Source organism: Meriones unguiculatus, chromosome 11, assembly GCF_030254825.1.
Source record: "Meriones unguiculatus strain TT.TT164.6M chromosome 11, Bangor_MerUng_6.1, whole genome shotgun sequence".
Taxonomy (NCBI): Eukaryota; Metazoa; Chordata; class Mammalia; order Rodentia; family Muridae; genus Meriones; species Meriones unguiculatus.
Window position 1 is genome coordinate 55789648 of NC_083359.1, and position 27323 is coordinate 55816970.

Consider the following 27323-nt stretch of genomic DNA (forward strand, 5'->3'; position numbering starts at 1 on the left):
ACCTGGTGCTTTGAGGAAACAGGGGCCTACAAGACAGCTGCTTAGGTCTGAGCGTGTGCTTACAGGTTAAAGGCATCTGTTAGTGGGGCCTGGACAAGCAGTTTGCCTAGGAGAATTACTGAATCTTTCAGGCCTCTCACCTCAGTTTATCTGGCAGTAACCTCCACTACTGAGAGGCTACAAATGGTCAATGGGATAAAATATACACAAAACAAAACACGGCTACCACATGATCAATCACTAGGAGTGGAAAAAGCCAACACAAAAGCTGCCCAGGATTCCCAAGACAGCACTGGCAGAAACCAGGAGGAGGAAGAACCACAGAGGGTTAGAGCCAAAAGGAAGCTCGGTGACCTTGAATGGATCACGTTTACAGCAGAGAGAAACGCTTGCGAAGGCGGAGCGGCTTCTAAGGCTGCAGTTATCCTGGAACACAGCAAGGTCCTGGGGTCTACCCCCCAGCCCCTGCCAACACTCGCTTCACTGCAACCCGCCTGGCCGAGGACAGGATTCTCACAGAAGCAGGGAGCACCCTGCAGCAGACACCAATTCATTGCAGAGTGCCAAGACAGCCCTGGGTGAGGAGGTGGGAGGATAAATAATGAAGAGTCCCTGGAACGGGGAGTGAGGGGAATAGCTTCTCAACTACCAAGCACGGGTAGGTAGGATGCAGCACGTAAATGACCACGAATTATTGAAAATCAACTACTCCAACTTCAGAAATGATGTGAGTGGGTCACACTGTATGAGGGGAATCCCTTTTTCTCTGTCAGCTCTCTGCGAAATGGAAGGGACTAAAACCTGTGGCTGACCGACCAACCTAATCCTTACTCTGTGAAGGTCTGCCTGACTCCCACATCCAGATCCCAGGCACTCCTCGCGGACACTTAGTGGCATTACTCTCTGGGCCAAGGGCCACATCAACCTTTGCCCAACATGTCAGGGCAGGGATCCAGGTGCCTGAGGGCTCAACAGCCTGGCATTTCACTGACTGCAGCTACCCAGAAGGATACAGAGCATTCTGTACCTCTCGCCGGGTACCTGAGCAATGACAAGCCTGAATCTAGAGTGATTGGCACCTTGGCCGAGGAGTCTAGTTAGAAGCTAGGCTTTAACTTGAAGTTCTTCTTCATGGCGTGGGGGAAGTGCTCCCAGGAACACTGCTGAGCAAGTGAGGGCAGCTGTGGGAAGATCTCTGAAGTAGAATGGGGGACCAGTCTAGTCCACAGCAAAAAGGATAAAGGTTATCCCCCCAACACACAAAAGCCTTCTTGAGACTCACCCATGTGATCTGGTAGTCCAGTCATTTCTATCAACATTTACAGGGTGCCAAGAACTATCCATTGCTGCTGGGCATTCTGGGTAATCCACAAAAACAGACAAGATGTGGTCGCTGCCCAGGCTATTGCCTTTGAGGAACTGGCAGTCGTCAGAGCAGGGAAAACACGTACAGATATAACTTAACAGTCCTCTGACACCTTCTTGGACTGTGTTGTGCACGTATCCATTTAAGAGAACACATGCTTGGGTTGGGGAAACAGCTTGTTCGTTCAGCCCCAATTCAAGCCATCTATTAATAATGAAGCTAAACTTGTTATTTATGACCTGCAAACAATATGTCCGGCATAATGCTAATTGCTATATATTCTTCCAGGAACCCAGGCAGTCATTCTATTATTTCTGTCCCCCTTTATAGTTGAAATTAAAGTTTCAAGAGGTTAAATAGGTGAGTCTCTCAAGGTGACACTGCTAGTCCTTTGGAAAAGCATTCAAGCCCAGGCCTGCATTAAATTCTACTTGTGTCCCACCTCTAACTCTCGGAGGGCAGTTCACCACTACCGCCACATTCAAAGCAACAGCAGCTGCCTCTAGGAGGAATGAGCCTGCAGTTCCTACCAGTGTGGCCACCTCCATTCCCCAGGCCCACGGGGTAAAGAGGGCACATTCTGAAGCCTGTGACCTCCGTGCACCAGGATAGAGCCTTTAACTTGGCACCCGCTCAGCAGGCAGCCTCTCTTGAGCAGCCTTCCTCCGTCTGCCCATCTGTGTGCATTCCTAATGTGGCCACGCTGTTGTAATGGTTGGGCACTGGGGCCCAGCCCATCTAATGGACCTGAGACTAGCTTGACTGATGCAGGCCAGCAACAACCAGGGTTTAATGGCAGCAGGAAAGGCTCTGGGAGCTGAACTTATGTGGCCTCTGGACTGTGTTTCCTTCTCCTCTGAGCAGTAGCAGCCTGCACCCCACCAACCCTGTGAAACTTGGTGGCTGTGAGGGAGGCTCATCGGGGATGGAAGCAAGAGGCTGGCAATAGGGTCCTAGGCACAGGAGTCAGAGGGAGGACAATGGTTAAATCAAGCTATCCACATCTGGCTCTGGGAGATCCTCTGAACCTGCTTTCCCTCTTCCAGTTCCTGCTCCACCTCCCTCACTGGACCCAGGGAACGTGTGACACGAAAAGAGGCTGGAAAAGTTAACGTGCATAAATGTGACCAAAGGGAGAACTCTGGGTGCCTAGGACTGCCCAGGCAAACTGCCAAATGAGACCAGAGGCTCCATGTCCCAGATATGGAAGCTAGGAAGCTGCATAGATTGGCAGGTGCTAGAGATGGTTAAAGCTCACCATTAGAAAACCTACTGGTAACAAGAATTCAAAGAGGGGGAAGCACACTCAAAGAGTGTCCCAGCAGTGCCAGTTCCTGGCAGTGTGCCCAGGCACTTGCTGGCACTTGGTGACCCAGGCACTGCCTGGTGCCAAGATTATGGCTTGGTAGGCCTGGGCAGGCAGCCTTGAGGTAGATGGACCCCCCACAATGAGGACTGCCACCATTAAGCTTCCTACCCTAGGCTGCCCAGAAACAGCAAAAGCACCTTTGCAGGCGACAGCCAGAACAGGATGGGCAGCCACCAGCATTCTCCCTGCTTGCAAAAGAGATCCCCTCAGTGGGAGCTGGGCAAAAGCAACTAACCCTCTGGGCTCAGCAGGACAGACTGGAGGGTGGAGCTGGCTGGTACAGAAACATTTGCAGAACAAGTGAGCTAAAGAGTGTCTTCCGGAAGTCAGCCTGGTCTGGTCCAAGAAGCAGCAGCACCCCTGGCACCACTGTGCCACCCTCAACGTGTCCTCAACTCTCCCTGGAGCTCTTCTCTCCTCCTCCCTGGGACTTGTAGAACCCAGATCATTCCCAACCCTACACTGACTGTCCTATCTTAGGGCCCTCCAAGTGCTCCACCCCCACTCCAGGCCCTACCTCCTCAGCTGCCTCAGGCTCCCCGCTTGCAGAGGCTACAGCACTGAGGTCATAGACACTGTCATGATGGTACTTCTCCAGACACCCAGCCCCCTCCTGCCTTTCTAACTGCAGCTCAGCTGAGCATCCCTGACACAGAGCCTGGGAAAGCAGGGTAGGCTAGGATCCAACAGCCAGAGAATACCTACTGGCTGCCTAGGGGGCTTATACACTTTAAAAAATCTTCTTTAGCTCATCCCTAAGCCACCCAACACAGGTTTCACAGAGCACCTTTAGATGCTATGAACTCACCGGAGAGGGATCTTGACTCTGAGGTACCGATCCACAGCGATAGCAAGCAGGGCCAGGATGGAGCTCTGGGTGAGGATGAGGACAGGACAGGCCACCATGAGGCAGGTGTGGAAGTAGGTCTGTGGCCCGATGTTGATAAGGATGGCCAGCGGGATGACCAGGGCGCCAACGGCCACGTCAGCCACCGCCAGTGATACGATGAAACAGAAGGTGGCATCTCGAAGCGCCTGGTTTACCTTCACAGCCCAGATCACCAGCACATTTCCCGGCACAGAGACCAAGGCAATGAGCACCTCGATGCCAATGTAGGCGGCCTGGAAGGCTGAGATGTAGGGCGGCATGGTGGGCAGGAGCTGGGCACATCAGCAGACAGGCGCCCTGGGGCACGAGGCCAACACCTGTGGTCAGGAAGTCTGCGGTGGGGATGCCAGCCTGGGAAAGAGGGGGACATAGGCAGCCCTGCAAAGATGTGCCCCAGTTAGCAGCCGCAGTGCCTGCCCAGGCTGGCCAGGCACTCGGGCTCGCTATCTGCTTAACCTCTGTCCCCTCCCCTTGTCCTCAGAGGTTCCATTCAGCAACTTAAAATAGCAGCACTCACTCCACCACTGGCTTCTGTGAGGTGTGAGGTGGCTTCCAGCACACCCACTCCGGAAGGATCCCCTATGCATCGACAATGCCCACAGGTGTCCGCCGACCCGGAGGCAGGGAGCTCACCATCCTGCCTGCCAACCAGAAGGGGATCCCAAAGGCGTTGCCCTAAGTTCCCCGGGCGGCTTTCCGGAACCGAGCCGGGCAGGGCTGGGCTCTGGGCACCGCGCGCGCGTCGGCTCATCGTTTCTCCAGGCTCCCGCCGCTGCGCTCCCAGCCCGGCCTTTCAAGCAATCACATGGTGCCGCAGAGGTTCAGCCCCGGACGCTTTTAAAGAGGTAGTGCCCCTGTTTCCTACCTGGGACTGGATGGCAGGCATGAGTCTGAGGGACTAAGCCCAGAACCTGGCGGGTCTGTGGGCTCCCGTTCCCCGCTAGCGCGCACGCCTACCCTGTGCCCACCCACCTGGGACTCCGCTAGTGCCCGACTCTTAGCAGTCGCCTGGTCCCTCTCCAGCTCTGCCCAGAATCCTGGCCCATCGACTGCCCCAGGGCGGTCGTTCTAGTCGGTTCATCCACCCCTTTCCTGCACACCCATGGTGCACGAACTGAGGCACAGACTTACCCAAGGTCACGCCAAAGCTGGCAGAGCTGCTGGCCACCTGAACTGTCTACCCAAGTAGCCCCAGACCTCGAAGCCTGGATGAGTCGCTCCCTTGGAGGACGTCGGGAGAAGCCAGGGCTAGCCTGTTAGGTCCAGGAGGTGGTAGCCAGCCGAGACTCTTCACTCTGGCGCCAGCGCCTTCCTCGCCCCCCGGCGCGGGAGCTGAGTGACAATCCGGCTCCGCACACCGGGAGGAGGGGGCGGGGGCGGCGGCGGCACCCGCGGGCCCCTCCCTTGTTGCCCTCCGTCTCCTCCCCCACCCCCTCCTCTAAACAAAGGAAGTGATTCTGTGTGAGAAAAGCTGGAAAAACGTGAGCTTCTCGGCTGGTGTGATGTATGAATCCAGCCTCGGGACAGTACCGAGGTGCCGCCTCCCGTGTGCCCTTCCTCCCTCCCTTACCAATGCGGCAGGCGGCAGCCCGAGGCCAGATCACCTGCGGGACTCAAGAAGGCCCCTCTCTGACCGCCTATACCCACCAACGGGTTGGCATCTTGGCCTCTCCCCTAATCCCAAAACCTACTCTTTTCAGGAAACCAGTCCCCGCGCTGTCAGGAACGCACAGGCTTCCAGCGCACACGTTACTTTGCAGGCGGTATCCTGAGTCATAATATCCCTTTCTCATCCATGTTCAGAATGCTTTTCAGGCTCTTAGCAATTTCCATTTTGCAGATGGGGATGCTGAGGCTCAGAGGAAGGGCCCAGCTGTCAGTGTCCCACTACTATGCTCCTTTCTCCACCCCCTCTTCTCGTCCTTTCTAACCCAGCACCTAAGACCACGCAGTGCCTAGTCCAATCTCCTGTGTTCCAGAAAAAGAAGCAGGCTGGGGGTCGAAAGGAACTTGCCAAGGACTCCAGCCGGCATCGGCTCCTTAAAAAGACCACGCCCCCGCCCGGGGCCTTCCCCCACGGTGCCCCTAGCCCTCATCTCATCACCTCCAGTTTCACGTGCACAGCCCCAAGCCTTCCCTCTCGGTGCCTTACAGATATGCCACCCCCAGAAATCCTGTTTGTGTTGGGAAAGGGCCTGCAGTGCAGTCACTGGGAGAGCTGGGTGTGTCGGGCTTGGGGGACCCCCAGTCCTACTGCCCCTTGCTGGATCTCGGGGTGAGGAGGAGGGCTCTGCCCACTTGTGCTGGAATTTGCTGTCGATCACAGTAGGGTGCAGTTTCTGGAACCTGGGTAGCTGGGAGGAAGTGTGAGGGCTATTCGGGTTTTCTTCAGAGGAGGAAGCGCAACGAAGGGAAAAAACATCTTCCTTTTCCATCCTCAGAGAACAAGGATCCATGACGAAACAGCAGTCCTTCCACAAAGGCTAGCTGACAGGTGCCCTTCCTACCTACCTTTCATTCCTCCCTGCTCCTTAGAGCAAGCTGACATTCTGCCCTGCCCACACCATGCCAACATGAGACTGAGGTCTGTGTGGCATCTCTGCCTCTTGGCCCTTTTTTCCCTTGGCTCAAGGCCTTTAAGGCATAAAGCCTTTCTCTTAATTAATTTTCTTTTTTTTTTTTTTAATACAAAGACTTGCAATGTAGCCCAGGATGGCCTCATTAGTCATTTTAGCTCTGCCTTCCCAATGCTAGAATGGTAGATACGATCCAGCACAGTGCTGGGCAAATGAATTTTTTGCTGTTTGGTTAATTAGTTCTGTTTGGTCTGGTGCTGAGGACTAGAACCTTGTGCATGCTCGCCAACTATTCCACAGCTGAGTTATATCTGTGGTCCTCTCCTAAGTTTGCGTTTGCCTCTTGTCAATTTTATGGCAAACCCAGCTTTGGGCAGCCAGTGGCTTGGGGGAGAGGAGGACACTGTGGAAGGACAGGCTGAACAGGAGGAGCCAAGTGGCTGGAGTGGACGCTGTGCCAAAAATGTGATGCTGTTTTTCACACATGCCCCAGATCTCTGACTAAATGCCCTCCTCCCACAGCCACATGACCTTCCATGATTCTCCCTGCCTCCAGCAGAGCCCTGGTTTCCTCACCTGTATGACAGGTGGGCCAGGAATAGCACCTCCGACTATGAGAACTGCATAAGCTGCCTTACAGAGAGTCTCTACAGAACAGTTATTTAAAAGGCAAGCAGGAGGCCAACAAGATGGCTCAGGGGGTCCATGCAGTTGCTGCCAAGCCTGACAACTTCAGTTCGATCCCACGGCAGCCACAATGTGGAAGAAGAGAACTGTCTCTCTCAGAGGCTGCCTTCTGACCTCCACATGCGCACTGTGGCACTCCCCCACACATAGGCACATGCACTAAGTAAATAAAACGTAATATAATCTTAAAAAAAAGCAAGTTGGCAGTGCCAGGCCAATGGGGAAAAGGGGAGGGAAGGAGAGTCCAAAGTTCAAAAGACTGAAATCTGCCCTGTGCTGATAGTGGAGCTATGTGAGGACCAAATCCCACAGGTACTAGGCTTGAGTGCCCTTAAAGGTGCCCAGGTGAAAAGCTTTAGACTAAGCATGCGACCCTGGGGCAAGATGACATCACAGTAAGTAAAAAGGTTTCAGGGCCCCAGTCTTCACCCAAATTCCTCTCAGTCCTGTCTTTTTCCTTCCAATTCCCTGGTTTCTCTGCTGGCCCTGTGGGCCTGGTGGGCATGGCAGGCATGGAAGTAAGAGGGCAGAGGTGGCAATGCCCTGCTCAGCAGTCTTGAACCGTCCCCTTTCTGGAGCCCTCCACATTGCTTCCAAACTCCCCCAGAAGCCTGCCCACTCTTTTGGACACCAACAGGAGAGAAAGGCCGAGTGTTGAGGTTTGGGTGGACTCATGGGAGAGACTGTAGATTCTCCTCTGAGGCTAGGCACAACAATACATGCCTGTTTTTTTTCATCTTTAGGAAGGCTTAGGCGGGAGGAGCAGGAACTCAAGACCAGCCTAGGTTACACAGTAAGTTCCTGGCCAGCCTGGGTTACACAGTGAGACCTTATCTCAAAAAAAGCTAAAACCAAGCTGGGCAGTGGTGGTGGCACACGCCTTTAATCCCAGCACTTGGGAAGCAGAGACAGGGGGATATGAGTCTGAGGCCAGCCTGGTCTACAGAGTGAGTTCCAGGACAGCCAAGGCCACACATAAAAACTCTGTCTTGAAAAACAAAACAAGAAAAGACAAAACAAACATACAAACAAACAAAGCAAAGCTAATGCCCTCTGCTGAGGCTAGGGGTATAGTTCAGTTCAATTGTAGGGTGCTGGCTTAGAATGCAAGAAATCTGTTCCTTTTTTTTTTTTTTTTTTTTTCTTCACCATAAAACAAAAAGAAATAGAAAAGCAAGCAGATTATTCCAGTTCCTGTGTCAAGGTTTTCAGAATGATTCTGGGCACTGCAGGCACAAGGGGACTAAATAAGACCCTGAAGTCAGGACAAAGAGCAGAAGAGCAGGGAATTATGTACCTCTCTGGTTCTGCCCATCCCAGTAGCGACTTCCTAGAAGCTCCTTCCTTTTCCTGTCCCAGACTGCTCTGCCTTTGAAGACCAAAAATGTAGGTCTCTTCCTCCTTTCTCTCTTTTCCAGCTGCCTTCTCCCAGTTCTGAAATTCTGTGAAGGAACACACCAAGTCTATGGGAGCCTCTATCTGTGTGTGATAGGAACATGGGCACAGAGTAACGGGGCCACTTAGTTCTGGTCATTCCAGATGGCACCAACTGTTCCTAAATCCTGGAGAAAGGGGCTGAGGTGCCTTTTTAGCCACAGTGTCATCATTCATTCACCTCATTCTCCTCAGTGACAGTGCATATCAGAGGGTAAGCTGAGATAAGAAGGCAGGGACTCCAGAAAAAGTTCACAGTCACAGACACAAGCACAAATGACTCCCATATATAGTCCTCTCTGGAGGAGGAGGGCATGCCTCTGACCTCTGACCTGTCTTTCCTACCTGCAGCTGAGCTTCTGCAAAGGTGGAACAGCAAAGGCAATGGAGGAAAGGAAGGCCACGCCCTCTCATGTAGGATCTAGAAACAGTAAGGACTTAGCAGAGGCGTCCCAGGGTGAGGGAGGAAGATTAGGGTTTCTTGAGGTCTTGGGGAGCCATTTTTGCTTTAAGCAAAATTTTCTATTTTACATATAGGTTTTTGTTGGTTGGTTGGTGTTTTTATTGTAGTTGTTTTGTTTAGGGGGGTTTTGAGGGTGGATTTTCTTATCTGTTGTATGACTATGTTTGAACATAGATTTTATTTGCCATATTGGAAAAAAAAAAACTGAACATCTGAGTTTTAACCCAATGCTCCCATGGACAAACCAGAGAAGTGAAACCCAGATAGCGAATAAACTTACCCAAACTTCCCTGTAAGCCAGGGCACAGCTGAGGCCTAGGGAGGAACCAGGAGGTGATATGAGCTCTGGGCCCTATCATCTCCCAAGCTCTGGGCCCTATCTGCCAAGTTCCCGGGGGACAGAGAGAGTCCTTGGTTTCCAGCTCTCTCCGTCTCACAAGAAGAAAGACAGGATGCAAGCATACCCTGAGGGAGCACAAGAAAGGCTCTGCACACATTACAGCAGCTTGCGCTCATGACCGTTTCCCCACGCTCAGCATCCTTGGCATGCTCACCACATACCTGGGAGCTAGCAAAGTTGAAGCGCTTAGCCCCAGTCACAGACAAGCCAAGACTGAGCAAGGCCGAAGCAGAGCCACGTGCTTGACTGAGCTAGAACCCACACCGCAGAGGTGTTGTTGCTCAGGAGGAGCTGAGCTCTCCCTGAAGGAGAACCTCTCAGCAGACCACCCATTCCTTCATTTACTCAGCAGTGCTGCCGGAAGCCCACTGTGAAGATGGGGTGTGCCACAGCTCAGGGTTGTGTGTTCTAGGTGCCTCAGATTAGGCACAGAACTTGCTGAGCAGGCACCGGCTGGAAGGTTTCCAGAGAAAGGAAGTTGAGCCTGGGCTTGAGGAGGGACAAGATGCTGTGTTTGTGGAGAAGGATGGATGGCAAGGGAAGGCCCTTTGTAGGTAGACAGAACAAACAGCGCATGTAAGGGAAGGTGTAAGTTTGCTGTATCTTGGGCAAGCTGAGGGGCTTGATAGGGCACCAATCCTAAGTCTGGGCAGCACAGTGCCAGTGAGCAAGCCTCCAAGGTGGAACACCGATAGTGCCAGAGGTCTCAGCTCCACATATAGCATGGTGAGTCCAACAGTTCCCATTTTCTGAGCCCAGCTCTCTTATCCAGGGAGAGAAATAGCAGCCCTATCTCTCCTATGATATAAAAATGCATCCCAGCATGTAAAGCAATCAATCATAGACTACTTTGTTGGCATTTGAAAGTTCTTGAGGCTTTTGAACGGGGGACTGAAGGATCTGGAAGATGCTACTCTATTTCTTGCGGTGCTGGGGACTGAACCAGGGCCTGTGTGTGTTAGGCAGCCCTGTGCCGTGGAGCTTCAGCCTAACCCAAGACAATGTCACTTAGAAAAACAATCCTGGGGCTGGAGAGATGGCTTGGTGGTTCAGAGCACTTTTTTTCTTCTGAGGTCCTGAGTTCAATTCCCAGAAAACCACATGGTGGCTCACAACCATCTGTAATGAGATCTGATGCCCTCTTCTGGCGTGCAGGTGTACACGCAGATAGAGTGCTCATCTACATAAATAAACAAATCTTTAAAAAAATTTTAAAAAAGAAAAGAAAAACAATCCCAAAGGGCCTGGAGGAAAGGAGGTGGAAGCTGGCCACCTGTCAGCAACAGTCACAGCCTTGGTCTGAAACTGTGAGAAGTGGAGCAGGAGAGGAAGCAGAGGGAACAGAGAAGATGTGCACATTTTACATGGGAGGATTACCAGTCTCAGTGGCTGGCCAAGCACAGTGACCAAGGGAAAACCAACAGGTAGATATGGGTCCAGAAGAGACACTCATGGTGGATGAGAAAGATGCTGGCAGTGCAGACCATGGGTAGTTCAAGTGGGATGTGGCCCTAACAGGAATTCTGTGGGCCTCTGGAAAGACCGGGAGCGGGAGCCTGGACTATCGATCTGGTCATCTCAGTCCAGGTAAGAACAGAGAGACCTCAGGGAACAAGATTTTCCCTGGAGGAAGCAAGAGTGCTGAAGGAAGGGTGCTAGGAAACTGGCTGTGTCATGCCCCCATGCTCTCAACCCCCCCTACACATACTCACCCAGGACCAGCACCAGGATCAGGAGGGAAAGCTGCCAGAAGGGAAGAGGAGGCATTTCAGGAAGAGGGGTGCTGAGTAGCCTGAAAGGGAAACAGTCATATTTGGTGATAGGAAGGGAAGAGAGAGCTGGAAGAATCCTGGTGGGAAAGGTGGGTGTGTGAGGGCCTCCTCTGGGTTAAAGCTTGCAGAGGTAGTTAATGGTGGAAGTCGTGGGTGCAAACGAGTCTTTGAAGGAGCTTGGCAGGGAAAAGAACAAAAGATGGATGGTTAGCTGCAGGAGAAGGAGGTCAAGAAGAGGTTGGTTTCAGCTGGGGGAAGATCTGAGCATGCTCACAGCTCCAGTAAAGAAAGCAGTGGCAAGAAGAATCAGGAAGAGATGCTGTGCACAGGCCAGGCTCTCTACACACGTCTGCAAGCCCATGGGGACCTAAACAGGTATCAACAGCTGAATGGACCCTGCACTCTGTCTGGTGTTCTACCTGCTCACAGACCTGGAAATCCCTGACTTTCTCCCATCCCATAGGTCCCTAGTCCTTTGATGAGTGTTTCTGGGACACTCCCAGGGCTTTGCCTGAAGCCCATATCTATTGACATATAGCTAATAGTTTGCCAACAACATTTCACATCAATAAAGACTTCCTCGCTCAGCACCAGCACCTCCTCTTCTGGTGACCATAGCCCAGCCCACACCGCAGCTCGGCTCACCAGGCACCACTCATGGATTTCTTGATTTCTCTGATGTTATCTGTAGCCAAAGAGGTCCTTCTGGATGCTCCTCCATTTGCCATCCTTCACCATCCAAAAGACAGTAGCCCGGCTCTACCAGACTCATCAGAACCCATGCCACCCCGGAGAGCCCACCTTACCCTGAACAGTGCACCTTCCTCAACACCACCTGAAAGAAGGCAAGAAGTGACTTCTGCTTCCCCTCCCCTTCACTGGGCAGAAGGGGAAATCAAGTCAGGGAGGGATCACGTGACTTCTGTTAGCGGCTAGGCAGGCTGGCTTCCAAACGCTCTGTGCCTCCGCCGCTCCTCTCCACCCATTCACAGCTGCCCTTTGATAAGGGCCCAGCACATTATGTGTGCTTCATCATGGAGAACCAGCCCTTAAGATGCGGAAGGGGAAAACAGAATAGATTTGTTCACAGCAGTGTTACTCAAAATAGCTTAAGAGCAGAAACCATCCAAATGTTCACCAACTAGAATTACCAGAATACATTCAGGACACCCAGTTTTTAAAAAATGTTAGTAGCGTTATTGGGAAATCATTTATGTATCATAAAGTTCACTCATTTAAAGTGTACAGGCAGGGGTTCTGAGACTATATTTACAGGATTGTGCAACTATCAACCATCATTTCACTTTAGAACATTTTCATCATCTTCCTCTAAAAAAATCCCTGGGCCCACTACCAACTACTCTCCCTCCCTGGCCCCAGACAATACTAATGTTTTGGAGGAGGGATTGAGATGATTCTCACTGTGTAACTCAGGCTAGCCTCAAATTTGTGGTCCCTTGTTTCAAGTCTCATGAATTGCTGGGATTAAAGGACTGGACACCATATTCAGTGACAAATTGTTCCTTCTATGGATTTGCCTGTTCCAGATCCTCGTTAACAGTCCTTTGTGACTGCTTTCCTTCAAATACTTCAATGCTGTCAAGGCTCAGCTGAATTGTAGCATGTATCAATTCTCAACTTCTTCTTCTTCTTCTTCTTCTTCTTCTTCTTCTTCTTCTTCCTCTTTTCTTCTTCTTCCTCTTCTTCTTCCCCTATTATTTTGGAGGTCAGAGGGATAACTTCTGGGAGTTGGTTCTGAGGATATAACTCAGGTCATCAGGCTTGCACATCAAACTCTTTTACCTACTGAGCTATCTCACTAGCTCAGTACTTAGTTTCAAAGGCTGAATAAGATTCCTTTCACACACAGTCCATATTTTGATTACCCAGTCTTCAGATGGACATTTTTTGATGGACATTTGGGGCTACTGTTAACAATACTCTTACAAAAGGTCGGGTATAAATGTTTGTATGGACACACACACACACACACACGACTCAGGGAACAAAACAGAGGGGACTGAAAAACAACAGTAGCAAGGAGCACAATCACTTGACAATGGCATCTAGTGTGGTGCCCTGTGTACCAGTCTGAGGCATGAGGGCTGACACTGGAGCCAGAAAAGCTTTCATCATGCCAAGCAGAGCGCCAACTGGGGTGGAGCTCCATTTGCTCAGTTGAGGCCCTAGGGCAGTAAGCCTGTCAGAAAAAAGCCTACGACACACACATTTTCATAGGCTGTGTTCCTCTCCAGCAGGCATGGAAGTCAAGCGTGCAGACGGTGAGCATTCACTTATTCCTCACTCCGTGGAGTCCAAACCGGTCACACAGGCTCATTCCTTCTGCCTATCCTGGCCCCCATTCCCTGATCTCAAGAACAACTCTAAATGCCATTCTACAGACACTCCCTTCAAATCCACCTCACCTCAACCCTGAACCCGGAAGGAATTCGCACCCAGAGCAGGGACACTTGCCTAAGGCCTGGAAAGAGAGGTCGACTGTGGCCGGCAGGCCTTCTGCCTGTTCAACGGACCCACAGACCAGAAATCAACTCCTATTCCTAAAAGCCACTCACTCAATCTGGTTGCTCGTGCTGGGACGCAGAGGGGCCTTTCGATGGCTAGGTGTCTTCATTTTCCCCTCTCAAGTACCCAGGGTGTCACCCGTGGAAGGCAAGCTCCCTACCACTGATTTATCAGCCCAAAGTTGGAGGACCTCATCACACAGGACCGGCGCCTGGAGCACAATAGTGCGTGGCAGATGGTTTAGAATGAGGGGCTGCAAGACAGTGGAGTCACGTTCTTTTGGGGGCCTCTTCTGCCCCTCGCGGCATCGCGGGTGACATGACAGCGATTCTCCTCCCTTTTCGCAGCCCACAGAGGCTGAAGAAAGGCAGAGAGGCTATGGAGCACAATTCAGCGCCCTTGTCTGGAGCTCGAGGGCCCCCTGCTGGAAGCACTGGAGCCTGGGCGGGGCGTTGAGCCGGAGGGCTGGCACCCTCAGGTGACAGCTAAAATGAACGTCATGATGGGACGCAACTGCTGGGACTCAGCTGGAAGGCCCAGGGGAGCAGTCCTAGGAATGCTTAGCAAACATGCCCCTCTGGTCTCCTGATGCCCAGTCCAGAATCCTTTGTTCCTACCTCTCTGTTTCTTCTTGTGTTTTCAGGCAAAATCTCCCAAAGAGCATGTGCTGGGTGGGAGTCCTCCCCGCCCTGGGGAGATCTCCAAAGATGGGGTTCCCAGCATCCTCTCCTTCCTACCAGCCGGCCTCAGGAATCTGCTTTCAGCGCTGACCTTCCATCTCTGGTACTTCTGAGAACACTCATCTGGGCACAGAACCCTAGGTCACGCAGCCTTCCTCTAAGCTGTAAGCTTGGTCTCTAGGGCCTAGTAAATTTGGTCCAAATGTCCCTGCCGAGAACATGACCAAGAAGCCTCAATTTTCCTGTCTCTAACACACAAACTGTAGAGTTTTCTGAATGAGCAGCTGGGAGAATTTGAAGTAGCACTGTAAAGTTAGTAGAACTTGAGCATTTAACACATATTTGTAAGTGTTGGTGTTTGCACAGTTCTTTGGCCATTCCTACCCCAACACTTAACAAAAAAGAAAGTGAGTGAGTACAGGTAGCGAGTAGACAGGAGTTCTCCACAGAGAAGTATGGCATGGTCCTGCCATGCATTTGAGATTTTCCCGACCTAGGCACCTCCTTGCTCTTCCACCCAGTCTCCAGGGGGAGGAGTGGCAGCTGCTTCCCTCAGCTGCCCAATCCCTGACCAAGCCAAGGGCCTGGCACAGCTGCTGGGGTGGCCCAAATGCCTCAGGTTTAGGGCTACCAAAGGACAGCTGGGACTGAAGGAGGAGGAAAGGGGACTAGAAGATGGCACCCTGCCCGCTCAGTGTGTTCCTTCATCCTGCAGCTTCCTAGACCTTTCCTAGCAGCCAGAGACCTCTGACCTCACTCCTGCCACAGCTGTGGAGGGGTGGGGAAGCTGTCCTCAGCTCTCTGGGCCTCCACCCCCACCCTTTTCCCTGTTCCCTCTGTCGCCCACATGCTGCCCAGCTGTCACTGCCCCAGTGCTGGGCACTCCGCCCACCTGCAGCACTCATGAATCGCCAGCATTCACACTCTGACCCTCAGCCTCCACCTGTTCCCCTCGGTCTGGGCAGCAGGGCTGTGTGGCCCCATCTGTTGTCCTCCATCTAGACTCAGGGCAAAGACTCCACTTCAAAACTCCCAACTTCCACCTGCCTAGAGTGGGTAGGAAGGCTTGGCTGAGAGACAGCAGTATCCAATAGGGGGATTTCATCCTCCTTCTTCTCTGCCAGGCCACCAACACTGTCCCAAACAACCTACAACCTATCTTCCCACCTGAAGAAAGCAAACAGCCTACTCTCTCCAGAAGGACCTTTGCATATTTAAACACATTCTAATTTCATTTCCTCAGAGCCAGGCCCTTTACAATGGCAAATAGGAAAACAAGGCAATGGGAAATTGTATGTGCATATGTGTGTGTGTGTGTGTGTGTGTGAGAGAGAGAGAGAGAGAGAGAGAGAGAGAGAGAGAGAGAGAGAGAGACTGAGTCATCTCCCAGCCAAGAACATGTTAAGATGAATTCTCTGTTCTGAAAGTAACATGTTAATGTACTTTTCTTTTATTTAATTTTTGAGCCCGTTCTCCTGTCGCCCAGGCAGGCCTTGAACTCCTGGTTATCTTTCCTCAGCCTCCCAAGTACTGGGATTACCAAGTGTGTGCTCCCAGGCCTCTCCTGAATATAGTTTTCTTAATTAAATCAGTGTAGCCACTACAGTTCAGCTCAAATTCCCTCTGACCAATTCCCAACACACACCCTTCTGCTGAACACAGAGGGGACCACTGTGAATGCTTTGGGGCATTTCCAAGCATTTACTGTACTTTGTATAACTTACACCCATGTGTTATACACATATATATTACAGTACTCACATTCTATGCAGGTTTGGGTTTCTATTGTTCTTACGTAAACTGTTACCTACAAATAATCTGCAAATGAGTTTGTTGTAAAAAGCTCTATCTATTTGGGCCAGCAAAACGACTCCATAGCTAAAATCACCCAGTGCCAACCAAGCCTGACAGGCCAAGCTCAATCCTCATGCCCCAGATGGTGAAAAAAGAATTGACCCCTGAAAGATATCCTCTGATCTCCACTAGAGCTTTGGTGTGAGCACGCACACACACACACACACACACCAAACAAATAAATGAATGTAAAAACAGAATTTTAAAGGTCTACCTGTCTACATCAGTGCACAAAGCTCAGCAGTCTCTTCAAATGCCACAGTTTGTCCCAGCACAGGCATGGCATCAGGCATCATTTTGTTAGCATTCCTTTTTTTTTAATTTTTATTATTATCTTTTATTACAATTTATTCAATTTGTATCCCCACTGTGCCCCCCTCCCTCATCTCCTCCCAATCCCACCCTCCCTCCCTCTTCTCCTATGTGCCTCCTGTAGTCCACTGATAGAGGGGGTCTCATCAGGGCTGGCTGTATTGTCTTCCTCTGTGGCCTGGCAAGGCTGCACCCCCCCCCCCAGGGGGAGGTGATCAGAGAGCCAGCCACTGAGTTCATGCCAGAGAAAGGCCCTGCTCCCCTTACTAAGGACCCCACTTGGAGACTGAGTCTATGGGCTACATCTGAGCTGGGGTTTTAGGTCCTCTTCATACATTGTCCTTGATTGGGGTATCAGTCTCTTCAGCATCCCCTATTAACAGCCATTTACCTCACCTTGTTTTCTCCCATCTTAAACAAAGTGTCTCTGTCACAAGTCTGAGCCTTCTCCCACCCAGTCATTCGTGGTCTTGCCTGGCCCTGTGTTCCTACTCCTTGAAAACAAAAGAGATTGCCATTTACACTGTTTCACAATCACAAACATTCTTAGGGCATTTTAAAAATTCATTTTTAGTCACTTTTTTACTAAATCATACAGCCTAAAAAGATGATTACTCTTTCCACACAGAAGAAACAAAGATATCTGGAAAAAGAAAAGGGGATGGGGTGAAGAAGTAAAGAGGAAGAAGAAGAAAAAAGAAAAAAGAATAAATATGGTTCATAAGTTGGGTGTAGTGATGCACACCTTTAATCCCAGCACATGGGAGACAGAAGCAGGCAGATCTCAGTGAGTTTGAGGCCAGCCTGGTCTACAGAAAGAGTTCCAGGACAGCCAGGGCTACATAGTGAGACCCTGTCCTGAGAGAGAGAGAGAGAGAGAGAGAGAGAGAGAGAGAGAGAGAGAGAAGAAGAAGAAGAAGAAGAAGAAGAAGAAGAAGAAGAAGAAGAGGAAGAGGAGGAGGAGGAGGAGGAACTTCATTATACCAGCACTGTCTGCAACAGTACAGCAGCTATCTGCCAGAAAGGAAACAGTTAAGTGAAACTTGATGTGTCCACTCAAGTGGAATATTATGGGGTCATTAAAGTGATAATTGTGAAGACTGTGTAGGAGCATGGAAAAATGCTCCTATATCAAATTTAAAAGCAGACTACAAAATGAAAACTTTGTTATGGTTACAAGTATGCAATAGGATGTATGTACACAAAGATGGGAGAGAATATAGACAAACGAAGCCAGCCTTGTGGACACCATGGTGGAATCCTGGGTACACTGATTCTCTTGCTTACTACAGATAGTCAACTGCTACAATACTGTCTGTGTAGCTGATGGCTAATGTTTAAGTGAAATAGCAATGGAAAGACGAAAGAGAGAGAAGGAAAGTGAGGGGGAGAAGTGCTGGTTTTATGTCAACTTGACACAAGCTACAATCATCAGAGAGGAGAGAACCTCAATTGAGAAAATGCCTCCGTAAGATCAGACTATAGACAAGCCAGTAGGGTATTTTCATAATTAGTGATTGGTGGGGGCATGGTTCAGACCATTGTGGGTGGGGCCATCCCTGAGCCGGTTGTCTTGGAGTCTATAAGAAAGCAGGTTGACCAAGCCATAGGAAGCAAACCAGTGAGCAGAGCCCCTCCACAAGCTCCTGCCTCCAGGGTCCTGCCTTGTGACTTCCTTTGATGATGAACAGTGCTGTGAAAGTGTAAGCCAAATAAACCCTTACCTTACCAAGTTGCTTTGGTCATGGCGTTCCATCACAGCAATAGTAACCTTAACTTTGACAGGGTGGGAAAGGAGGAAGAGGGAAGAGGGCAGAAAATGAGAACAGGAACTATAGAAGAAGCTGAGTTTGGAAGGCTGAGCTATTTAACAACCGTTACAGACAGTGTCATTTAGATGCTCCTATCTTTCAGTCTGACAAAGTTTTCACTGAGCACAGAAGCTTGCATCCTTCTCTGGCCCTCCCTGACTATTTCTTCTAGTACTCTCTGAAGTCTACCAGGGAGCTAGGATAGCACACACAGAAGTGTGTGCTTCAGGCCCCCAGAGTCTAGTGGAATGGGGAGGGGCAGAAGCATAAACATATGGACAAACTATCACAGCTATTGGAAAACACCAAAATAATGAAGCGGAAGCTGTAGAGTCCCAGAATGCTTTTCAGAGCAGAGACATTCAATGTGACACTCACAATGGACAGAAAAATCTCCAGGCAGAGCATTCTAGAGCAAAGGCACTGGGGTCTAAACATACCAGCAGCACACACCTTACCATTGAGTATGGCTAGACACAGGGAGCAGAAGAGGAAGCTTTGAATTTATCCACAGGGCAAGGAGAATCATCAAAGAACTAAAGCAGAGCAAGAGCATGTTTGATTTGAAAGAGAAAGACAGGGAGGGAGAGGGAGAGAGAGATACCCTGAGCTGGTGATATGACTCAAAAAGATGCTAAGTCTCATGACCTGAGTTCAATCCCCAGGACCTAATGGTAGAAGGAGAGGAGTGACTCCTGCAAGTCCTCTGGCTTCACACACACACACACACACACACACACACACACACACACACACACACGCAGTAATTTTAAAATTTTACAGAGTCCTTTGAGGCAATGAAGAAAGCAAGCAAGAATGGAGGAGAAACATCCATTAGGAACTGAGAAAGATCTCTACCTTGGACTTAGCCAGTCAACCAAGTGGGCTCCAAGGAATTACTTCCAAAAATCCTTCAGCAGAAATGATAGCACTTTTCAATTCATGCAGTGAATGCCTTTGGAAAGGCAGAAGTCAAGGGATAGCAGAGGGGAAGATAGAAAAACAGACCCTTACAGATGGAAGCCACACAACAGAATCAAGCCAGCACGGCTATCACAGGCATAGATAACGGGTGTGGGATGTCTAAAGGCAGTCTGGTATGGCCTGCAGGTTGCAAGCTCATGTTTTAAGGGGACAAGGAGAGAGGAGCTGTCAACTGATTGGGAGCAGGAGGCAAGGGGCTGTCTGGAGGCAATGATCATTATTACTTGGACTCCTGCCTCCGTCCTGTTCTAAAGCAGAGTGTGACTTTAGGAGCTGTGGTCCTCCCCACTGATGACTTACATGGGAAGTGCCCAGAACACTGCCTAGCTCAGAGTGTCCGATAAATACTAACTCAAACAACACACAAATGTAAAGCAGGATTCACATTCATCGGTGCCTTTTTCCATCTCGGCATGATACATGCCCTGCCCCTGAAAGCCTTCCATAGGAGGCTTTTCACAAAACTGGAACCCTGTTTATCTTAAAAGTACTAGCGTGACTACAAATATGCAAAAGCCAAGCTCCCTGCATTAAGATGAAGGTCTGCAGTGAACAGAAGAGACAGAAGTTAGGGGTCTCAGCGGTTCATCACCAGGGGAAAGATGGCCACACAGCAATGTGTTTTATGGTTCTGGCAAATCACCCTCCTTGCATGATGCTATTGAGGAAGTTGCCAAAATTGTGAAAGCTTTTGTTCTTGTGTGTGGTGCTTTGAATGAGAATGTTCCCTATAAGATCATGTTTTTAAACATTTGGTCCCCAGTTGGAAGCACTGTTTGGGAAGGTTTAAGGGTGTGGCCCTGCTGGAGAAAGTTACTGGAGGTGGGAATTACTTTTGAGCTTTCAAAGGTTTCTCAACTGTAGTTCTCTCTCGCTCTCGCTCTCTCTCCCTCTCACACACCCCTCCCTCTCTCTGCTTTGTGTGTGTGTCTGTGTGTGTATGGTTTGAAGGTGTTATTTCTCAGCTTCCTCCTCCAGCCACCATGTCTATGCCTGCTACCATGCTGTCACCACTTTTGTGGACTCTAACCCTCTGGAATAATAAATCAAAATAAACTCTTTTTCCCCACTACAAGTTGCCTTGGTCATAGTGTTTTACCACAGTAACAGAGAGGCAACTAAAACATTGTACTTCAACTATGACTTAACTGGTGCTTGAGGAGAGGCTGAGGCTGAGGATGGAGACATGGTTTATGTTGATGGTACTGGGTGGTGGGCTCATGGAAACTTACTAGAAGGATTTACTGAGCTGCTACACCAGAAGAGCCATGGAAAATAAAAGGCTTTCAGGCACCCAGCAGAGCAAACTGCAGGTTTTAGGGCTATTGGAGACGTGTAAACTCTCAAATCCTACTGGACACATTGCCATTGCTGATGTGCATGTCGAGTGGCCGGCTGACCCTGGAGCCATTCTTGTTTCTCCCCATCCCCAGCTGTAAAGAAATGTAGTAGCATTTGATGAGCACAGAGTCATACGTATGACAGAAAAGGGGCTCAGATTTGACAAGTGTGAATTTGCTTCAGGCTTATTTTATTTTTTTAGAATATAAAAATATTCTTTGACAATTGTGTCTTGGACATACCCACCCCCTCTAGTAAGTGTCTCTACATGTGCTATTAGTTCATTTGAACCTGTTGAAATTGTGTCTAGCTTATTATCCTCATCACACAAATATTAAAACAAGATGTTCAGAGAGAAAGCCTTTAAAATGGCTTTAAAATACCGTTGGTGCTCATGACTGCCTTATGTATAATCCCGAGGCTATATCAGAATTTCTAGGCTCAGCTTCATGTCTGGGCAAATTAATAAGGTGAAGGTAAATTGTGCTTTCCCAAAAAACAGCTCGGCCAGCTGTAGTGATGCATGCCTGTAACTCCAGCATTCAGGAGGTAGAGGCAGGAGTTCCAGGCCAGCCTAGGCTAATAGTGACACTGTTTCAGAAAAATAACAGAAAACGGATGATGAGGAGGAGGAGGTGGGAGGAAAGAGTAGAAGATGGAGAAGGAGGTGCCACCTTTCCTGGAAGTTTAGAGAGCACTGGGTAAGTCCCAGACCCAGACACCCATTGTTCTCAGCTCCTCTTCTCTCCCACATGAGCCCCATCCTGACAGCCATCACCACAGTGCGTCTGGAGCCTGTGCTGAGATGTGCTCGAAGCACACTCCTTTTGTTACGTACACATCATGTACTTCATGGATCTCTAAAACTGACCAGTGCAGGGATCTCCAGGAAGGCACCTCTGCATGCAGCTGCTAAGCCCAGCTCTCCGGCACTGCTGGGAACAGCCAGGTTGCTCAGCCAGATTCATAGTCGTTAATTTTTAACAGTTACAGACGTCAGGCCAGAGGGATAGCAGGGTAGTTTATCGATTGACCCTCTCAGTAGAGACAACAGATACTGGACAGAATACTTGAAACCTCTTTTCAAATGCATCAATAAACCAGGACAGAATGAAAGATAAACTCCAAATCCTAAGGTCACATGAAAGACAAGTGTTGCACCAGCATCGTGCACATCGACCTTCTGTTTTCACCTCTCAAGGCAGCAAGGCTTTGTCACTGATGGGCTCTCTGGCAGGCGAACCCGCTCTCAGCACAAACCAATGAAGCTGGGACCCAGAGGCTACAATTCAGTAGAAGAGCAAATTCAAAATGAACCAGCACCCTTTCTGCCTGCCCAGACCTGGAACCCAGCAGAAGGGTGGAGAACCTCTGTGCTGAGAACTGCCAACTAGCCCTGCACGGGTGGACGGTGATCCACAACCATAAGCCACGAATTCATGTTCCTGTGATCCTGGGCTGGCAGCACCCACCCATGCCTGACAATATCAAACAACAGGCGCTCGGGCCGAGAAAGAAAATCCCTTCAGAAACAGTTCCGAGGATGATGACAGACAGTCAGCTGTCTGTCGTTGTTACAACATAAAAAGAGGTGGTGTTTATTTTGGCTCACGTTTCCAGAGATATGAGGCTGTGTAGCCTCAGCCCGCTCACTTCAGAACTGTTGCGAAGAGTGCAGTACAGTGCGGTGAAGCAAAGCTGTTTACCACATGGCAGCCTGGGAGCAAAGGAGAAAGGAGCAGGGATCTTATCCCAACCTCTAGGGCTCAACATCCCCAAAGCACCATCAGCCAGAGACCAAACCCTCAATACACAAGCCCCTGGGGGAATAGTTAAGATCACAACCACAATAATGAGCTTACAGTTAATAAATAAGGAAGCAAACAAACCTGAGGGGCTTGCTGACATCCAGCCTGGCTCCAGGATCAGTGAGAGACCCTTTCTCATGGAATAAGATGGACAGAGATAGGGCTGGACTTCTGAAGTCATCCACTGGCCACTGCACGCACACTGATTTATTTTGAATATCACACACACCAAATAATAACAATAATTTAAAATATTTCAAAACACAAGGAAACAAAACAGCACAGTAGTTCACAACCCAGCAGCTTCCATGGCAGGCCTGAGAGAGTAGGTAGGAAATGGAGCTGACTTCCGTGTGTAAGGACAAGGCTGTTGTTAAATATCCCACAGTGCCCAGGAAAACCCCTCCCACTACAGATTTAACTGGTCCAAGACAGTCATGCCCCGGTTGAGAAACCCTAAGGCTACATATAATATAGATTTATTTATAACCTAGAGGAACTCATGTACATTTGTTTAAATATACAATAATGTTCAATGACTATTCTGCCCTTCAAGAAAGGGAAAAAGTTAACATAAATATTGGCCAAGATGAAATAATAAGTTATCCCTCCTGGCAATGGGCTAAGAGAGACCATGTTGGTGATGGTGTTTTATCAGTCAGGGGCAAAGCAGATGGCAGTCCTTTGTTCCTCCTAGCTTGATGCATGGCTTGGTGGCTGAACTGTCATATGCCCAGGACTCATAAAATCAAATCAAATCCAGGTGGCACAACGCAGGAGGAGGAAGACAGAGACCTTTGAACCACCCTGTCCTCCAGTGCACAGTACAGATGGGCCATAGACACCTGCTTGCCACCACAGCACGGATGGAGGAGGTCACTCAGAGGCCTGCCAAATGCATGGCCAGCCTGCAGCAGGAGCCATCACAATGTGCAAGTATGTGGTGGACAGACAGGAGGGAAAGAGAAGTGGAGCAGCGTGAGCATTATGAAGGGAGCTAGACCTGGAGACTCGAAGGCGCAGCGAAGTAGCCTGTTGTGAGTGGTGAGCCCCGGCACCTGAGGCCATGGTGAGGTCCAAGCCTGAACTGCCGCTAAAGGCCATGTCTGAGTCCATGGCTGTGCAGCCCCAGGGGTCCACGTCAAGGTCCATGGCTCATATTCCACTAGAGACCATAGGAATGTCTCTGGTCAGGAAGGCCACCAAGGACCACATGGCTGTCCATGTGTCGGCTGTGTAGAACTGACCCTGCCGCTCATTGGATGCGGCACTCTGGAGAGCTTGCCCCATCTCTCAGCCATGGCAGCACTGGGAATAGTGGGCCCTGTACCTCACCCAGGCAGCATAGTGGAGTTGAGCCTGGTGGTGGGGTTGGGGGTGAGCTGGCCCCAGGGGCATGAGTATGGGAGAGCTGACCCTGATACTCATCAGCCGTGGGATGGCATGGGGCAGAGGTGATGACCCCTCACCCACCCCCACTCCTCACCCCCTCCAGCAGTCAGGAAAGCTGCCCACAGGGTCATGAGCTCAGAAATGCTAGTCTTGCCCCTCACTAGTTGCAGCACTCAGGAGAGAAGGCCCTCTGCCTCAGCTGTGCAGCACAGCAGAGCTGATCCTGGTAGCAGGGGCACAGTGAGCCAACCCTGAAGGCACTATCAAGGAAGAACTGGTCTTGCCACTCTTCTGCCGTGAAGTGGTGTGGACATAGGAGCGATGGCTCCCACCCCCCCCTTGCTCACCACCTTCAGAAGACTGGAGAGCTGGCCCCAAGGTCATGATAGCCCCTTAACAGTTGCAGCACTCGGGAGAGCAGGCCTGGCACCCCACCTGGGCACCACAGTAGTGCTGGCCCTGGTCGAGGGGTAGTGGGTGAGCCAGCCCCAAGGTCAGAGTGAGAGAGAGCTGGCCCTGCCACTTGTCTGCTGTGAGGTAGTGTGAGTGTGGGGGTGATGCCCTCCCTGTTTCACCCCTCACCACCTGCAGCAGTCAGGAAAATTAACTCTGGGGTCATGAGAGCAAGAGAGCTGGCCCTGCCCCTCATGGGGAGCAGCACTTTGGAGAGTGGGGTTTGCACCTTGACTGGTCAGCTCAGAGGGGCTGGCTCTGAAGGCGTGAGTATAGGTGAGCCAACCCTGAGGGCATGAGCACAGGAGAACTGACCCTGCCTCCTGCCGATGGTGACACTGGGTGGTCCAGCCAGAGCTGTGCTAGAGAACTCACCTTGATGACGCAGGTAAGGGAGAGCTGGTGGGTTGACCAGCTCAGCTACCACCTAGGCCTAGATCCAGGGCTCTGAATTGGCCCAGCCCAAAATCTGTATCATCTGCAAACAGCTGGGATGCATGAAAAGGCCAGTCCTGCTGATCCAAAGCTGCAAGGTCTTCATGACACAGAGCTGTAACAACAAGATAGCTGGGAGGAGAACCCATGAGGATGCAATATTGATGATGTAACAGAAGCCAGAGATAGATCTTGAACCAGACCAATGACTCATTGCAATGAACATTTACAAGTGAAGATGTTTGGACAGGGTTATACTGAGAGACACCTGTGACACACTACAGCTTCCACAATGAGATGTTGTCTATGCTGTGTTGTTGTTGTTTGTTTGTTTGTGTGTTTTTTATTTGGGGGGGAGGCTGCAAGGGTGAAGGGTGGCTATGAGGAGATGTGGACATGAGCCGGATTGGGGTCCATGATGTGAAACTCACAAAGAATCAATAAAAAGTTTTTTTTAATGATAAATTATAACAAACACGTAACACAATACTTTGCAGTTAAAAAAAAAGATGAAACATGGGTGTAAATGTGGGTTAGCCTTTTTAAAAATAATGTTAAATAAAAGGAGCAGACCCAAAACACAGACACAATATAAGCAAACATAATTGGAAGAGCTGATTGAATTACCGTCAAGGAGGAAATAAATGATTAGATGACCATTAGGGCAGTGGTTCTCAACCTGTGGGTCCCAAAACATTTGTGAGTTGAATGACCCTTTCCCAGGGATTGCCTAAGACCACCGGAAAACACAGATATTTACATTATGATCATAACAGTAGCAAAATTGCAGTTATGAAGTAGCAGCAAGAGTAGTTTTATGGTTGGAGGTCACTACAACATGAGAAATGTATTAAAGGGATGCAGTTTTAGAAAGGCTGAGGACCACTGCATTAGGGTTTCCTCTGGTGAAGAAAATCAGGGGTCAAGAGAGGAAACACCGTGTAATGGGTTTTGGGGCTATTGGCGATTTATTATTATTATTATTATTACTCAGGTAGTGACTTGGGTATTTGCTTTATAATTAATTGTCAAGACCTAGTGTAGTGGTTCACACCTCTGATAACAGCATTTGGAAGGCAGAAACAGATGGATCTCTGTGAGTTCAAGGCCAGCTTGGTCTACATAGTGAGACTGATTAGAAGAAAGGAAGGAAGGAAAGAAGGAAGGAAGGAGAAGGAGGAGGAGGGAAGGAAGGAGGCTCCTGGAGGGATGGCTCAGGAGTTAAGGTACTCACTATTGCAGAGAGCCTGGATGACCTGGCTCACACCTTCTGTGAGCTCCAGCTCACAGGGCATCCAGCATCCTCTTCTGGCAAACACTCATACACACAAAATAAAAATTAATAGACATGTTAATCAAGAAATTGTCAGGCTGACATTTATGATCTCATCCTTTTCTGATGTTGCATTTTCCCAACTAAAATATTTTCGTAATGAAGAAGGAAAAGCTGAATTGATAGTTCTTCTACTAAAAGACAAATATAAATTTCCCAGAATACAGGTCAGAAAGGCAAGGAGATAGAATAACAAAAGAAAGATAACACTTAGGAAACTAAAGAGTGTTACAGGGCAGAGGCAATAGGTGAAAAGTAAATGATTGGAAATTTCTCAGAACAGAAAAAGAGGTAACTAGTGATACAGTCTGCTAACCTGAGGAGCAGCGTAAATAAAAAATAGTACCTAAGATACCACAGGGATATGTCCAAGATGTCTGAAATTTTAAATATCAAGAAGAAAAGATACTAAAAGGCAGCCAGAGAGAAAAGTGCCCAAGATGCATCACTCAGATAGGGAGGTGTTTTAAAGGCCATATCACTAAGGTGATGTCATCATCGTGGGACCTTCACAAAGTGCCCAACATGCATCGCTCAGATGGGGATGTGCTCTAGAGGCTGTGTCACTAGCGTGATGTCATCATTGTGGGACCTTCTCAACATACTTGTATACCAACCAGATGTACAGGTCAGTCACATGACAGGGCCTCACTTGAGGGTTTACTCACAAACACAGTGAGAGAGAAGATTGTCAAACTAGAATATGAATCAATAGAAAATGTTCAGATCTATAGTGAGGGGCCTAAGGAGACAGATAGCTCAGCAGGTAGAGCTTGCTGCTCAAACGTGAGAACTTGAGTTCTAGGCCCAGGAATCAAAGTAAAAAAGCCAAGCATATGGCACACGTCTGTAGTCATTATGCTTTAGAGGTGGAGGAAGAGGGGTTCCTAGGCTCACAAGCTGGCTAGCCAGCCTGCTCGGCAAGCTCCGGGATGATGGAAAATATTGTTTGTAAAACAAAAACAAGGTAAAAAGCTCCCAAGGGAAATAACCCATGATTGTCCTCAGGCCTGTACACACACACACACACACACACACACAAGCACACACTCAACACACATACACCAAAATAATAAATAGAATACATAGTGAGAAATATGTGAAGGACATGGCTAAAAGCCCAGCAAACACACAGGTAACAGGAGTATAAGAGGAGAAGATAAAATACATGCAGGATTTGGAGATATCTAATGTTCCAAAATTGAAATCATAGGTTCAAGAATATCTGTGATGCCCTCCCACCTAAATACCTAGGTACAGCATAGTGAGACTAAGAACCCAGATGGAGGGGGATTCTTAAGAACAGGAAGCCAGATATTGTGAGAGAGTAAGACTGTCTGGTGACTTGTCAAGAAAAAAGACATTGACGGCCTAAGAAATAAAATAGCATCTTCAAAGTGCGCAATATGAAGAGAACACGGGGCTGGAGAACACGGGG

General features: G+C 49.4%; 1 protein-coding gene and 1 long non-coding RNA gene across 6 annotated transcripts in view; one reads left to right on the forward strand and one right to left on the reverse strand.

Moving 5' to 3' along the window:
* Adora1 (adenosine A1 receptor) overlaps nt 1-5228 on the reverse strand; it is a 34144-nt gene extending 28916 nt beyond the window's left edge. Inside the window, exons 1-2 of one of the 5 annotated variants that reach the window (XM_021633783.2) lie at nt 4756-5228; nt 3544-3975 (exon numbers count right to left, since the gene is read on the reverse strand). In XM_021633783.2, coding sequence (XP_021489458.1) covers nt 3544-3884 — 341 coding nt within the window. In that variant the 5' untranslated portion in view covers nt 3885-3975; nt 4756-5228. Of the gene's footprint in view, nt 1-3543; nt 4003-4141; nt 4393-4755 lie in introns of those variants that run through there. The other 4 variants (XM_021633781.2, XM_060364331.1, XM_060364330.1 and 1 more) reach the window with 4 other exon arrangements.
* A 1740-nt stretch (nt 5229-6968) lies between these two features.
* On the forward strand, nt 6969-14684 carry LOC132646362 (uncharacterized). Its single transcript, XR_009584557.1, has 3 exons — nt 6969-7282; nt 7631-7680; nt 14126-14684. It is a non-coding gene; the product is annotated as an uncharacterized LOC132646362 (long non-coding RNA).
* Nucleotides 14685-27323: the final 12639 nt, after the last annotated feature.